Source organism: Rhamphochromis longiceps, linkage group LG20, assembly GCF_057381845.1.
Source record: "Rhamphochromis longiceps isolate RC_006_pf linkage group LG20, R_longiceps_female_GT1.1, whole genome shotgun sequence".
Classification (NCBI taxonomy): Eukaryota; Metazoa; Chordata; class Actinopteri; order Cichliformes; family Cichlidae; genus Rhamphochromis; species Rhamphochromis longiceps.
The window spans coordinates 16,964,074-16,975,874 of record NC_140576.1 but is presented as its reverse complement, the minus strand read 5'-3'; the positions used below and the strand labels follow the sequence as shown (position 1 = coordinate 16,975,874).

Sequence of the window (11,801 nt, the reverse complement as noted above, 5' to 3'; positions counted from 1 at the left end):
GTGAACTCAATGGAGCTCTCAGCAAGGGATGATGGCTGAGACTGCTCAGTAAAGTCCTCTAGTAGAGCTGCTGGTGCTGGCATCTTGACCTCTACACCCTAAAAAGTAATTAATGGGACCTTTAGTCATTACTTACATATATATGTTGTTGTGAAATGAAAAATCAAGTTCATAAATACTGTTAGACTTCCTAATTGAAATTTTTATTTTATTGAGTTCGGGTGACTCATAAATTATGCCTCTTTACTCAATATATAATCGTGATTTGTCTGAATTTAAAATCTTCTTTTAATCAAAAAACAATATAATTTTAAGTTCTGTCGATGTAAAATACAACTTGATGACGTGTAAACAGCTCACAGTTCCCTTCTTCTACACAAGCGGACATATTCAACAGCACGTGTTCAAGGTTTATCAAGAGCTGTGTTCGTCGCGAACGGTGAGTAATTTTATGCGAAATTACACATATCTGCAGTTGCTCTGGATTTTGTTAGTTTACTGTAAAACAACGACGTAACATACATAACATACATCTTAGCTTGCCCCCGCGTTTGTGTGTTTTAATATACACACAGCAGCTAATTCCGCGATAGCATAAATTGTTGGGCTCTTTTTGGAAAATTTAACACTGATGTTACTCTAATGCAGACCACTGTAATTGTCTTATAATTTTTAAAAGATAGCGGACGTTGTTAGCCCCGGCGCAAACTACTATGCTAACGTAGCTAGCCAAGCTAAGTTGTGTTCACTGTGATTTTATTTTTGAAATGTGAAATTTATTTTTTGAACGGAAGCATTTTATGTTAGTAATTGTTAAGAAACGCTCCTAAATTTTCGTAACGTTACGGGGTGAAGTTCAACCCCATTGGCTTCTGCGCAGGAAGTGCGGTCGCCATTAGTCCGGTGTGTCTGTTGACCGCTAAGAATCTCACCGAAATATTCAGTTACTTTGCTGTGTTTCTTGCCAGGACAAAGGCTCAAACCATCATCTTCTCCTGGTATCGAATACCAAGGGACCTTCTGAAGTAAGCTTTAACAAGTAAGCTTGAATTGAGTAATTCAGAATCATGAGGTATGGATTGGCCTTGTAAAATCTGTAAATTTGCAACCTCCACTAAGGAAGAGCTGATGAAACATTATAGGTTACGCCATATCCCCAGTATACAGCCTCTGCCATGTCCTTACCTAGATTGTTTTTGTTCATTTAAGTCATGGGGTAGCCTAAAATCACACATATCAAGGAAACACTCAACTCACTCAACAATGAGAACCTCTGAAATACTCAGTTTCTGTTGCCAGTTCTGTAATGTGGGCACATTTTCCACTGAAAAAGAGTATTTTGAACACCTTCTATTTTTTTCTATCAATCAGGACAACACAGTTGAAAAGCGCAGAGAAATTGCTATTCGCTGCCTTATAGTCTATCTTGGAGAGAAGGAGGAGGATCTTTTCAAACAATACAGTGTAAGTACTTGAGTTGGTTTTTAATTTTTTGTTTAGTTTTGAATGCATGTCTCTGTTGGGTCTTTGTGTTTTGTTCATTGGATTTTCTGTTCAGGGTTGAGTATTTAAGTCATTCAGTGCCATAGACGTCTTTAGACGTCAAAATGAATCCGAACGCTCAGTGCCATAGACGCCTCTTGAGCTTTTTATTGAATTGAGAAGGTGGTGGAGTTGATTACATGGATAAAATCCCACCAGCGTGACAGTCGGCTCTACTGAGAACGAGTATTGTGGCGCGATTTTTGATCCAGCTCGTCATTTCGAGCTTGAGGCCTGACGTCATGGTTTTTCTAGCGATTCCAGTGAACATGAACCGGATTTATCTCCTGTTAGAAACTTCTGAAGGCAGCAGGGACCAGAATAATGAACGATTTGCTGCATAAAACACACAGAACACAGAACCGATAGCCGGGTGGGGGGTGAACAGACTAAGTCGCGCACTCACTTGTGCACATGCGGGAGTAACACACACACACAGACTCTCTGAATCATAAATTAGTCGCTTTTTTCTTATATATTTTTCAAATGTTGAAATTGTCTATAAACAACTATTTTTATACACAAAATAATCTGCCAAAAGTACATTTTTACAGGTGATTTTTTTACTTCATAGTAGTAAAACATAGTTGAGATGTTGCATGAATCATTGAAACACGAAATATTTACATCAAAGTCACTGATCTGCTAGAAAAACCTATTTACACAAAGCGCTTTTGATCCAGAAACAGGTGTTTTGTCATGAAAGTTTCTCTTTTCTACTGCAGATTTCTAAATAACAGAGGTAGAAACATTTTTTTTTGCTGCTGAAAGAAGAGAGACTCATTTTTGTCATGGTGGTTTCAGAATTCACATAGTCATAGAACAAAATATTCTGTGAGCCTTCAAAATCAGTGAAAAACCTAAATATCTCTGGCACTGAGGGGAGTATGAAATCTGAGAGTGGCTGGCACTGAATGAGTTAAGGGACATTCCAACCCTAAGTGAAGATATGTCTATTGCCATGTATAAGTGAGAAAAAAGCATTTCAGAATTACAATCCGAAGATGTTTATTGCCATTGTCATTGAACATAATTTGCTGAATAGAAACCTGTTTCCGTGATAAGGTGCAACATAAACACACAGGATAAAAATTTTTGTAGCCAGCGCAGTCATTTTCCTGATCTGGCAGCAGAGCATAAACAATGGAAGTGAATGGCAGATACCAGCATTTTGTGTTCAAAAGTGATTAAAATCACTCAATAATGATACCAAGTATTCCTGGGGAGCTCAACAATCATGCTGACTGCAAATGAAAAGTATGAATTGACATGAAGGATTTTCAGGAGCCGATTTAGACTTGGGACTACATTACGACAGAGCACTGCTGTAAGCCTCCACATGGTTATAACACAGCAGTTGAAGCCACTGCCGACCAGTGTCTATAAACCAACATGCTATTTGTGCAATATTTCTTCAACAAATCAACGACCCATCCATTGTTACTGCAGCTGCTTGTATAGTAGTGGCTGTGTGTGTTTGTTTATGGAAGCTGGAGACTTTTTCAACTGTTGCGTTATATCCATGCACCATGCAGTGGATGTTTACAGCGGTGTTTGTCGTAACTGCAATGTAGTCTCAAGTCTAAATCAGCTTCTGCAAATCTTCCGTGTTACTTTTGTACTTTTCATTTGCCGTGAACATGATTACTGAGCTCCCAAGAAATATTTGTTTTCATTACTGTTTTCATTTTTGTTAGTCATTTTAATCACTTTTGCACACAACATGCTAGCACCTGCTATTCACTTCCATTGTTTACGCTCTGCTAAAGCAAATGGATTGCTTTCGGATCAGGAGAATTAGTATGCTGTTTACAAAAGGCTTGTTTCTCACTTTCTAACTGTGGCAATATGTCAATAGATAAAATTTCACTTAGAAGTGGAATAACCCTTAAAAATGATTTATTAGATTTTCTTTTCAAAGTGGAAAAACAAAACTGTGAAAAACAAGACATTTTTTATTTTAAACGTTGGATTATGGTTTAATTTAGCTTTTAAAAATTACAGAATGACAAAGTAAAATCACTGAAAAACACAAAAGACAACCTGTTTTAGCTTATTTTCCTACCTGTAGTAGTTCATTCCCTTATGCACGTCATCCTGAAGTGCTTGAGCTATGTATTTTATACATCCTAACATTTAATTTCTCCTACAAGGATGAGGAGGAGCTCAACGCAGACCTTGCAATGCAAATCATGAAGATTGCTATCATTGGTCATGGGCCTGCAACCATCATCGTTGAGGGATCCAAGATCCTGGAGAGGATTGATGTTGCCAGATCCTGTGCTTTGATGATGGGAGTAATCTACGCTCTGAACCTTACCTATCCCAAGCAGCTGAAATTTACCTTTGAGGTATTTCAAAAGCTATGCCTTGAGCTTGATGGACAAAAAGCCAGCTCTAAAGTAATGAATCTTAAGTTTGGTATTTTCCAGAGCAGACTTGATAGACCATTCGTGAGTGAGTTTCACAAAAACCTTATTCCTGCATTTCTGGTACTACTTCATTGTGTTTTACTAAATTTTAAAGCGCTGTTCTTAAGTCTTCTGAGTTAATGTTTTGCCGTGTCTTAAATGCTGTTATTTGCACATTTTTAAGGAATCTGTTTAATTTCTCCCATGACCTGTGTTCTGAGGGTATTGGTGTGTTTTAAAGTTTGTGTAATGCCCTCTTTAGCAGAGTTGGCTGGTGACTGACACCCAGCCTCTGGGGAGGCCCTAGAGGGAGCAACTGTCTCTGAGATGGCCAGCTTAAGTGAACCAGCTAAAGTTTGTGTGAAGTGTGTTCCCTGCTTGTAATGAGGCTGTGAGGATGATGGCTGGGTAAATGAGTGGGCAGACAGCTGAACTGGTGGCAACAGAGCTATAGGCAGCGAAGCGGCTACAGACTGACCTACCAGTAGCGGAGACGGTTGTAGTGGAGGTGTAATAAATTGTGGAGTGTCTGACTGAACTGAGGGCTGCTGACTGAACTGAGGGCTGCTGACTGAACTGAGGGCAGCTGGGCTGCTGACTGAACTGAGGGCAGCTGGGCTGCTGACTGAACTGAGGGCAGCTGGGCTGCTGACTGAACTGAGGGCAGCTGGGCTGCTGACTGAACTGAGGGCAGCTGGGCTGCTGACTGGGGTGAAAGTGAGGATGGGACAATATGGCCAGAAAAACCAGTTTCAGAAAGGTTTATTGCTTTCCCTGAAGGAACTGACGGAGACAAGAAAGCTTCCCAGACACTTAAATTCCCTATGTTCGTAGTGCTAGGCTCAGCTACTCCGGGCATGGAAACAACAGCGTGAACATAGTCATTAGCACGAAAAGTCGGCTCAACAAAGGTAGTCTTAGGAGCAATGGTCATGGGTGAGACAGAGAAATCCTTATTAATTTTAGAGGAGACACAAAAAAATAGCTCCAGAAGAAATAGACCTAGTATCTGGGTCAGAAGGAACATAAGGAGTGTCTGTTTCACCCACCACAGCCGACTGTTTTGACATCCTGAAGTCCGGCTGTGGGGTGCCGCGCCGGTGACGCGAACGTCGCTTCCTCCCTGCCGACTGCACCGGCGGGCCAGGCGACTGCTCCGGCTGGCCGGGTAAAACCTTCACCGGGGGGCTGGGTTGGGAAGCAGTAGCGGCTGGAGGGTGGAGGTGAAGTTCGTGGAGAATGAAGTTTTATACCAGAGGGTGCAGTGAGTCCAATAGCCAGGGATAATCGGAAATAAGCTGTTGTAGCCTGGCTTCCAGAAGGTAGAGAAATGCTTCTCCCTCATGCTCTAGCCACAGGTTGATTAATTTTGAAGCAGAGTTTGTTATGCGGTCCCGAAGCTCCGTGGGTGGGGTGAATGCCGCTGGATCCATATCTGGCTGGTCCGTACTGTCACGGCAAGTGAGATAAGCCGTGTGAAAATAATAAATGAGGATCCAATCGCAGGCAGTTGTGAAGATGCGAAGGTGGTTTATTGAACACGAAATAAATATGGACAAACAGCAAATGGAGCTCGAACTAAACTAGACTGGAAAACAACTAAACTGCAGAGCACAAACCTGAATGAGACCGAGTAGAGGAGAATGACGATGGACAGCAGGGAGAACACATGGGTGCGACATGGTGGATACACAGACGGACCAGCAACTACAATGACAGAGGACACGACTTAAATACACACAGAGAAACACAGGGGAATTACACACAGGTGGTGGACACAGCTGGGAATAATCAACAAGACGAGACAGAGGTAAAACTGAACACACTCACATGAGACCCAGACCTTCACAATAAAACAGGAAATGAGAACACTACACCAAGACGCAGACCTGACACTGAGAGACAGACAGAATGACACATGGAACCTGAACTAAACTAAACGTGAGATACAACCGAGAACAAATCCTTAAACATGAAAAAACAGAAACATAGAATTCTAATAATCAAAACTCAAAATACTGGTTCGAAACTGACCCAGAACCGTGACACATTGTTGTGTTTATTGGGGAGAAAACTTACAGACATACAGTACAGCACTTCAGAGTCACACTGCTACTTTATGTAAATTTGGCTACAGCCAATCAGGACGCAGAACACAATGCGTTGTAAAAAAAAAAACATGGTAAATTGCACACAAAAAAATCAGCGAATCAGCAAGGCTGCGAAAAGTGAACTGCATTATAGCGAGGGACCACTGTACTTGGAAATCAAATGCGTATTTGTGAACTGAGTTTTGTAACCTTGTAAACCAAAATTTTATGTTTGTGCATCTACAGATGAGAACTTGTGTGTGTGTAAAAAAGATTTGTGTTTGATTTTTCTCCCTTTCAGCTAATCATGTCAATCACAAATTTAAGCTCCGTAACTGAAGCTCCGTAAAGCACCCCTCCAACAGCCAAACCCATCTGTTCTCTGATTGGATTGTTAAGCTTTTGTTTCAAGTCATTTTATGGAGAAACGTGTAATGCATTATTTGGAGTAAGTAATTAACATATTGTATTGCTTTTAAGAAAGTGTTCTGTGTAACATGTGTAATGGCCCCAACATTGATCTCATCATTTGCACAAACATTTGACCACACAGCATGCAATTAATTTACATGAATGTAATGTCTTTGATGTACTGCTTAGCGATGGCAGAGACTCTCAAAGCGGCGGAGCTAATGAGAATTGATAAAGAATTGAACCGATCAGTGATATGAATAATGGAATTGGAGTTGCTAAATTCTTAACAGTTCCCATCTCTAGTACCAAGAGAGGAAATGTGGCACTGTATGAACATTTTGAACACAAAGTGACAGACATGTATGAGGATATCATGACAGTGTTGTTGTGTGGTAGGGGTGACAGATGGTGTCAAGGTGGGGGTGGGATTACATCAGGTGACTCTGAGTCCCTTCTTGTTTTCAATCTGATAGGAGAGAAACAAAAGTCAGCTGAACAAGACAGAATGAGAAAGAAAAAATAAGAGATAAGAGGGTGAAATGGTGAAGACGCAAGATGCAGACGCAGTGAAGATGGATGAGTTTATGTCTGTGTGGTTTAACCATCCCAGCAATGAAGAGAAGAATTCAAGGAGGGTGGGGTGGGTGGAGATGAGTGTCAGGGGTGAGGAATGTCAACAAGACTGAAAGGAAAGGTTTATAAAATGACAGTGAGACCTTCCATGTTGTATGGTTTGGAGACAATGAAACTAATAAAGAGACATGAAGCAGAGTTGATGTTAAGAATTTCGTTGGGAGGGATCAAAGCAGACTGGATTAGAAATGAGTACATCAGTGAGACAGCTCAGGTTGAGTGATTTAGAGACAAAGTTAGAGAGGAAAGGCTGAAATGGCTTGGGCATGTGGAGAGGAGGCATAGCAGACAAAGTTTGTGGGTTTAGTGAAGGAGGATATGAAGAGGGCTGGTGTGACAGATGAGGATGCTAGAGACAGAGTGAGATGGAGGCAGATGATCCAGTCTGGTGATCACTAAACGGACAAACTGAAAGAGGTAGAAGAAAAAAAGAGCTGTGTTCTCCTTTTCTCTTCTTCTTCTTCTTCTTCTTCTTCTTCTTCTTCTTCTATCTTTTCCCATTTTTCTTGAGTCCTCGCCAGGATATAGGGCTGGTCAGTCTATGTGAAGTTTGATATTCAGTAAATACTTTACTTTGAAACCAAGACTGAAGATGCCTTTTATTTCTACAAAACAAAAGATGGTCACTGCTGTTGAACAGAAATATATTCTTCCAAACAGAAAATGTGTTTATTTTGAATCTGTGATGTAACCTCCAACAGGACCAATATTTTAAAAACGGTCCTTTTAAAAAGCATTGTTTCTAACCAAAAATACAAAGTCAAATGAATCCAATGAACTCAGTTGTGCCATAACATTGTGTAGCAAATGCACACACACACACACACACATATATATATATATATATATAAAAAAAATATATATATATATATATATATATATATATATATATAGTGAATCTATCAATATACACAGACAGAAAACACAGTTCAGTAAGTGATGATTTGTTTATTCATTAAAGGATGAGATGACGAATTGATGCATCGTACATCATTAGTGGTATGTGTGACTTTGGTGTCTTCTCATCTTCTCCGTTTTCTTAGCAGATCGCAGCATAATTTGTGGTCTCAGCTTCTCTTTTCCCTAATGAAAATATTGACAGATTAAATCTTAAATGGAACACATTTCATTCAGAAAGTTATCTAATCTGGTAAAAAGCACTGAGCAGCAGATACATGGGAAGGCTACATGGGGAAATGAAAAAGGGAGAAGAGAGCGGAATGAAGGGAAGCAGAGAGGGTGATAAATTTGTACCCAGAGTAAGTGTCTAAAAAGCTGCCATGTTTTATGAAATGCACCCATAAGCTACACTAAGTGAAATGCATTAAAGAGGTTGTGATTTGCCTCTGAGACCATTAATAAGGTAAAATACATGCATGGCTAATTTATTAATGCACGCCTCTTGACATTCATTACCACTGAGGCAGCAGCCCTCAGCTCTACTGGTGTGCCTCAAACACACACATTTACACACACACACGCTTGCATGCAGTTGCACACAGTAGGCTCAGGATGGGCCTGGTTTGAGTGATACACCTCAGGCTCTTTGCAGTTGAAAGTGTCATCATAATCGATTGGCGGAGTGGAAAGACAAACTGGAAACTGTCCAAATTACAAATTGAATGGAGAATCCTCTCAGCCAAAACTTTCAACGTTTTACCAAACAATTAATTTTAATGAGCCGACTGTCCATTGTGCAGAGAAGACCACCCATTCCTCTCCATCTCTCACTCTCTCTCTCCCCAGCTCTGTCTTACTTATTCTCTGTCTCGCTGAAATGGTGGAAACTTGCTGATAGGGGTGGAACAGTAAAACAGATTGGAACGTCTCTATTCTCCCATTACTATTTGGCTGACCAGAGGCTGACCTCACTATTATCACTCAACATGCGACAGGGGAAATTGCCAGACCAATTTAGAACTTAGAGATGCTCCAAGTTGTGAGTCTGGACCTTTGCTCGATGTCCTTTGTCTGGGGACAGATAGAAATCTGCACTTAGTGCAGGAGCAATACATTCCGATGAAGTTGTGTGTTTTAACAGACACGGTAGATGTTGACCAGATTCACTACATGCCACCATGATTTAGAGAGAAACACTAATGTTCCACCATGGTTAGGGCTGTCACAGTAACACAGTTATCAAAAAAAATGGCTGCATCACTGTTAGTCAGTACATAGTTATGGTGAGACCCTTATTCGTAATCTCTATCACTATAAACACATATGCAGAAGATCAGTTTTACAACCTCAGTTCCAAAGAGGTTAGGAGACTGTGTAAAATGTTAATAAAAACTGAATGCAATGACTTCCAATTATCATAAACCCATGTTTTATTCACAATAGAAGATAGAAATCATATGAATTTTCAAAATGAGACTGTTTCATGAGAAATATTTCCTTGTGTTGTGACACTTTTCAAAAAAGGTGGGAGACAGTATTGACTGAAATAGTTGTCCATTGGTTTGTGGACTTCTAAAGCGTTTATTATTTTGGTTTTTGCCATTTAGTGCTCTGAAGCTGGACTCCATGAGCTTTTAGAATCCAAGGACACTATGTAATCAACAAGTTGTAGCTTATTGATTACAGATCCCTATAAAGCATATTGAGCCAAACCACTAAAGCCTAACCAGCTTAATTAGTTATAGTTTACACTGAACAAAAATATAAACGCAACACTTTTGTTTTTGCTCCCATTCCCCATGGGATGGACGTAGAGACCTAAAATTCATTCCAGATACACAATATAACCATCCCTCTTAAACAGTGGTCACAAATCAGTCTAAATGTGTGGTAGTGGGCACATCTGCTATATTGAGATAATCCATCCCACCTCACAGGTGTGCCACATCAGGATGCTGATCTGACATCATGAGTAGTGCACAGGTGTACCTCAGACTGCCCACAACAAAAGGCCACCCTGGAATGTGCAGTTTTGTCTCACAGCAAAATGCCACAGATGCCACAAGCAATGAGGGAGCGTGCAATTGGCATGCTGACAGCAGGAATGTCAACCAGATCTGTCGCCCGTGCATTGAATGTTCATTTCTCAACCATAAGCCGTCTCCACAGGCGTTTCAGAGAATATGGCAGCACATCCAACCGGCCTCACAACCGCAGACCTCGTGTAACCACACCAGCCCAGGACCTCCACATCCAGCAGGTTCACCTCCAAGATCGTCTGAGACCAGCCACCCAGACAGCTGCTGGAACAATTGGTTTGCACAACCAAACAATTTCTGCACAAACTGTCAGAAACCGTCTCAGGGACGCTCAACTGCATGCCCGTCGTCCTCATCGGGGTCTTGACCTGACTCCAGCTCGTTGCCGTAACAGACTTGTGTGGGCAAATGCTCACATTCGATTGCGTCTGGCACGTTGGAGAGGTGTGCGCTTCACGGATGAATCATGGTTCACATTGTTCAGGGCAGATGGCAGCTGAGAATGTCCCAGTTCTTGCATGGCCAGCATACTCACCGGACATGTCACCCATTGAGCATGTTCGGGATGTGCTTGACCGGCGTATACGACAGCGTGTACCAGCTCCCACGAATATCCAACAACCTCGCACAGCCATTGAAGTGGAGTGGACCAACATTCCACAGGCCACAATTGACAATCTGATAGACTCCATGCGACGATGTGTTGCATTGCATGAGGCAAATGGTGGTCACACCAGATACTGACCGGTTCTGGGTCCCCAGACCCACAATAGAACAAAAAACTGTAAACTTCCAGGGTGGCCTTTTGTTGTGGGCAGTCTGAGGTACACCTGTGCACTACTCATGATGTCAGATCAGCATCCTGATGTGGCACACCTGTGAGGTGGGATGGATTATCTCAATATAGCAGATGTGCCCACTACCACACATTTGGACTGATTTGTGACCACTGTTTGGGAGGGATGGTTATATTGTGTATCTGGAATGAATTTTAGGTCTCTATGTCCATCCCATGGGGAATGGGAGCAGTAACAAAGGTGTTGCGTTTATATTTTTGTTCAGTGTATATTCTTAAAAACAAATCAAATTTTAAAAAAAAACATGACACTCTTTTGAAGAAAATATGATCTAATTGGTGAGACAATCAGAATCAGGACCAGCTTTAATGACCAAGTATGTGTACACTTACCAGGAATTGGGCTCGGGCTATATCTTTGTCTCAGTGTGCATAACATAGTAGACAACATGGCACCAATATGACACAGATAATGATAACATGTATAGCATATTTTCACCAAGTATCATGGCGAAGCGTGTAACAAGCACACCAGTCCACCGTGTACATTTCACAGAAATCTGCAATACCAGCAGAAGGAGATATTTTATTTAAAGCCAAATGAAAATAATCTTGAGGAAGAATTTAAAGAGACATTTCTAACACATTTACATGTAAATACATATTAGATTAATCGTTTCTGGTGATTAAGGACCCTGGAATACCTATTTCACTCAGTGAAATGGACTCGGTGGACCTGGATGTCAGCTACACGCTTTGCCATGATATCGGGTTGCATACTTATAGTGCGCAAACATTTTGGAATAAAATCATCGAATAAATAAGGGTTGAATAACTAGAAAGCATTATTTGATTCATCAGCAGATATGGTGGATTTTGAGTACAGACACTTTGTGAGTGTCATAAGTGTAGCCTGTGGGGAAAAAAAGTACAGTTGTCTGCTTGTTTTGGCATACAATGCTCTGTGGCGCCTACC

At 41.1% G+C, this 11,801-nt stretch overlaps 1 protein-coding gene across 1 annotated transcript; it reads left to right on the top strand.

The window, feature by feature from the left end:
- The first annotated feature begins 242 nt into the window (after window positions 1-242).
- LOC146645148 (uncharacterized) lies at window positions 243-4,094 on the top strand. Its single transcript, XM_085393684.1, has 4 exons — window positions 243-439; window positions 969-1,025; window positions 1,372-1,464; window positions 3,696-4,094. Exons 1-4 carry the CDS (start codon window positions 341-343, stop codon window positions 4,092-4,094), a joined length of 648 nt encoding a protein of 215 aa, XP_085249810.1. The 5' UTR covers window positions 243-340.
- The last annotated feature ends 7,707 nt before the right edge of the window (window positions 4,095-11,801 follow it).

Coding starts and splice junctions, on each gene's coding strand:
- LOC146645148 (XM_085393684.1), top strand. CDS start 341: ATGACGTGTAAACAGCTCACAGTTCCCTTCTTCTACACAAGCGGACAT. Junction 440..968: donor AGCTGTGTTCGTCGCGAACG/GTGAGTAATTTT, acceptor GTTTCTTGCCAG/GACAAAGGCTCAAACCATCA. Junction 1,026..1,371: donor ATACCAAGGGACCTTCTGAA/GTAAGCTTTAAC, acceptor TCTATCAATCAG/GACAACACAGTTGAAAAGCG.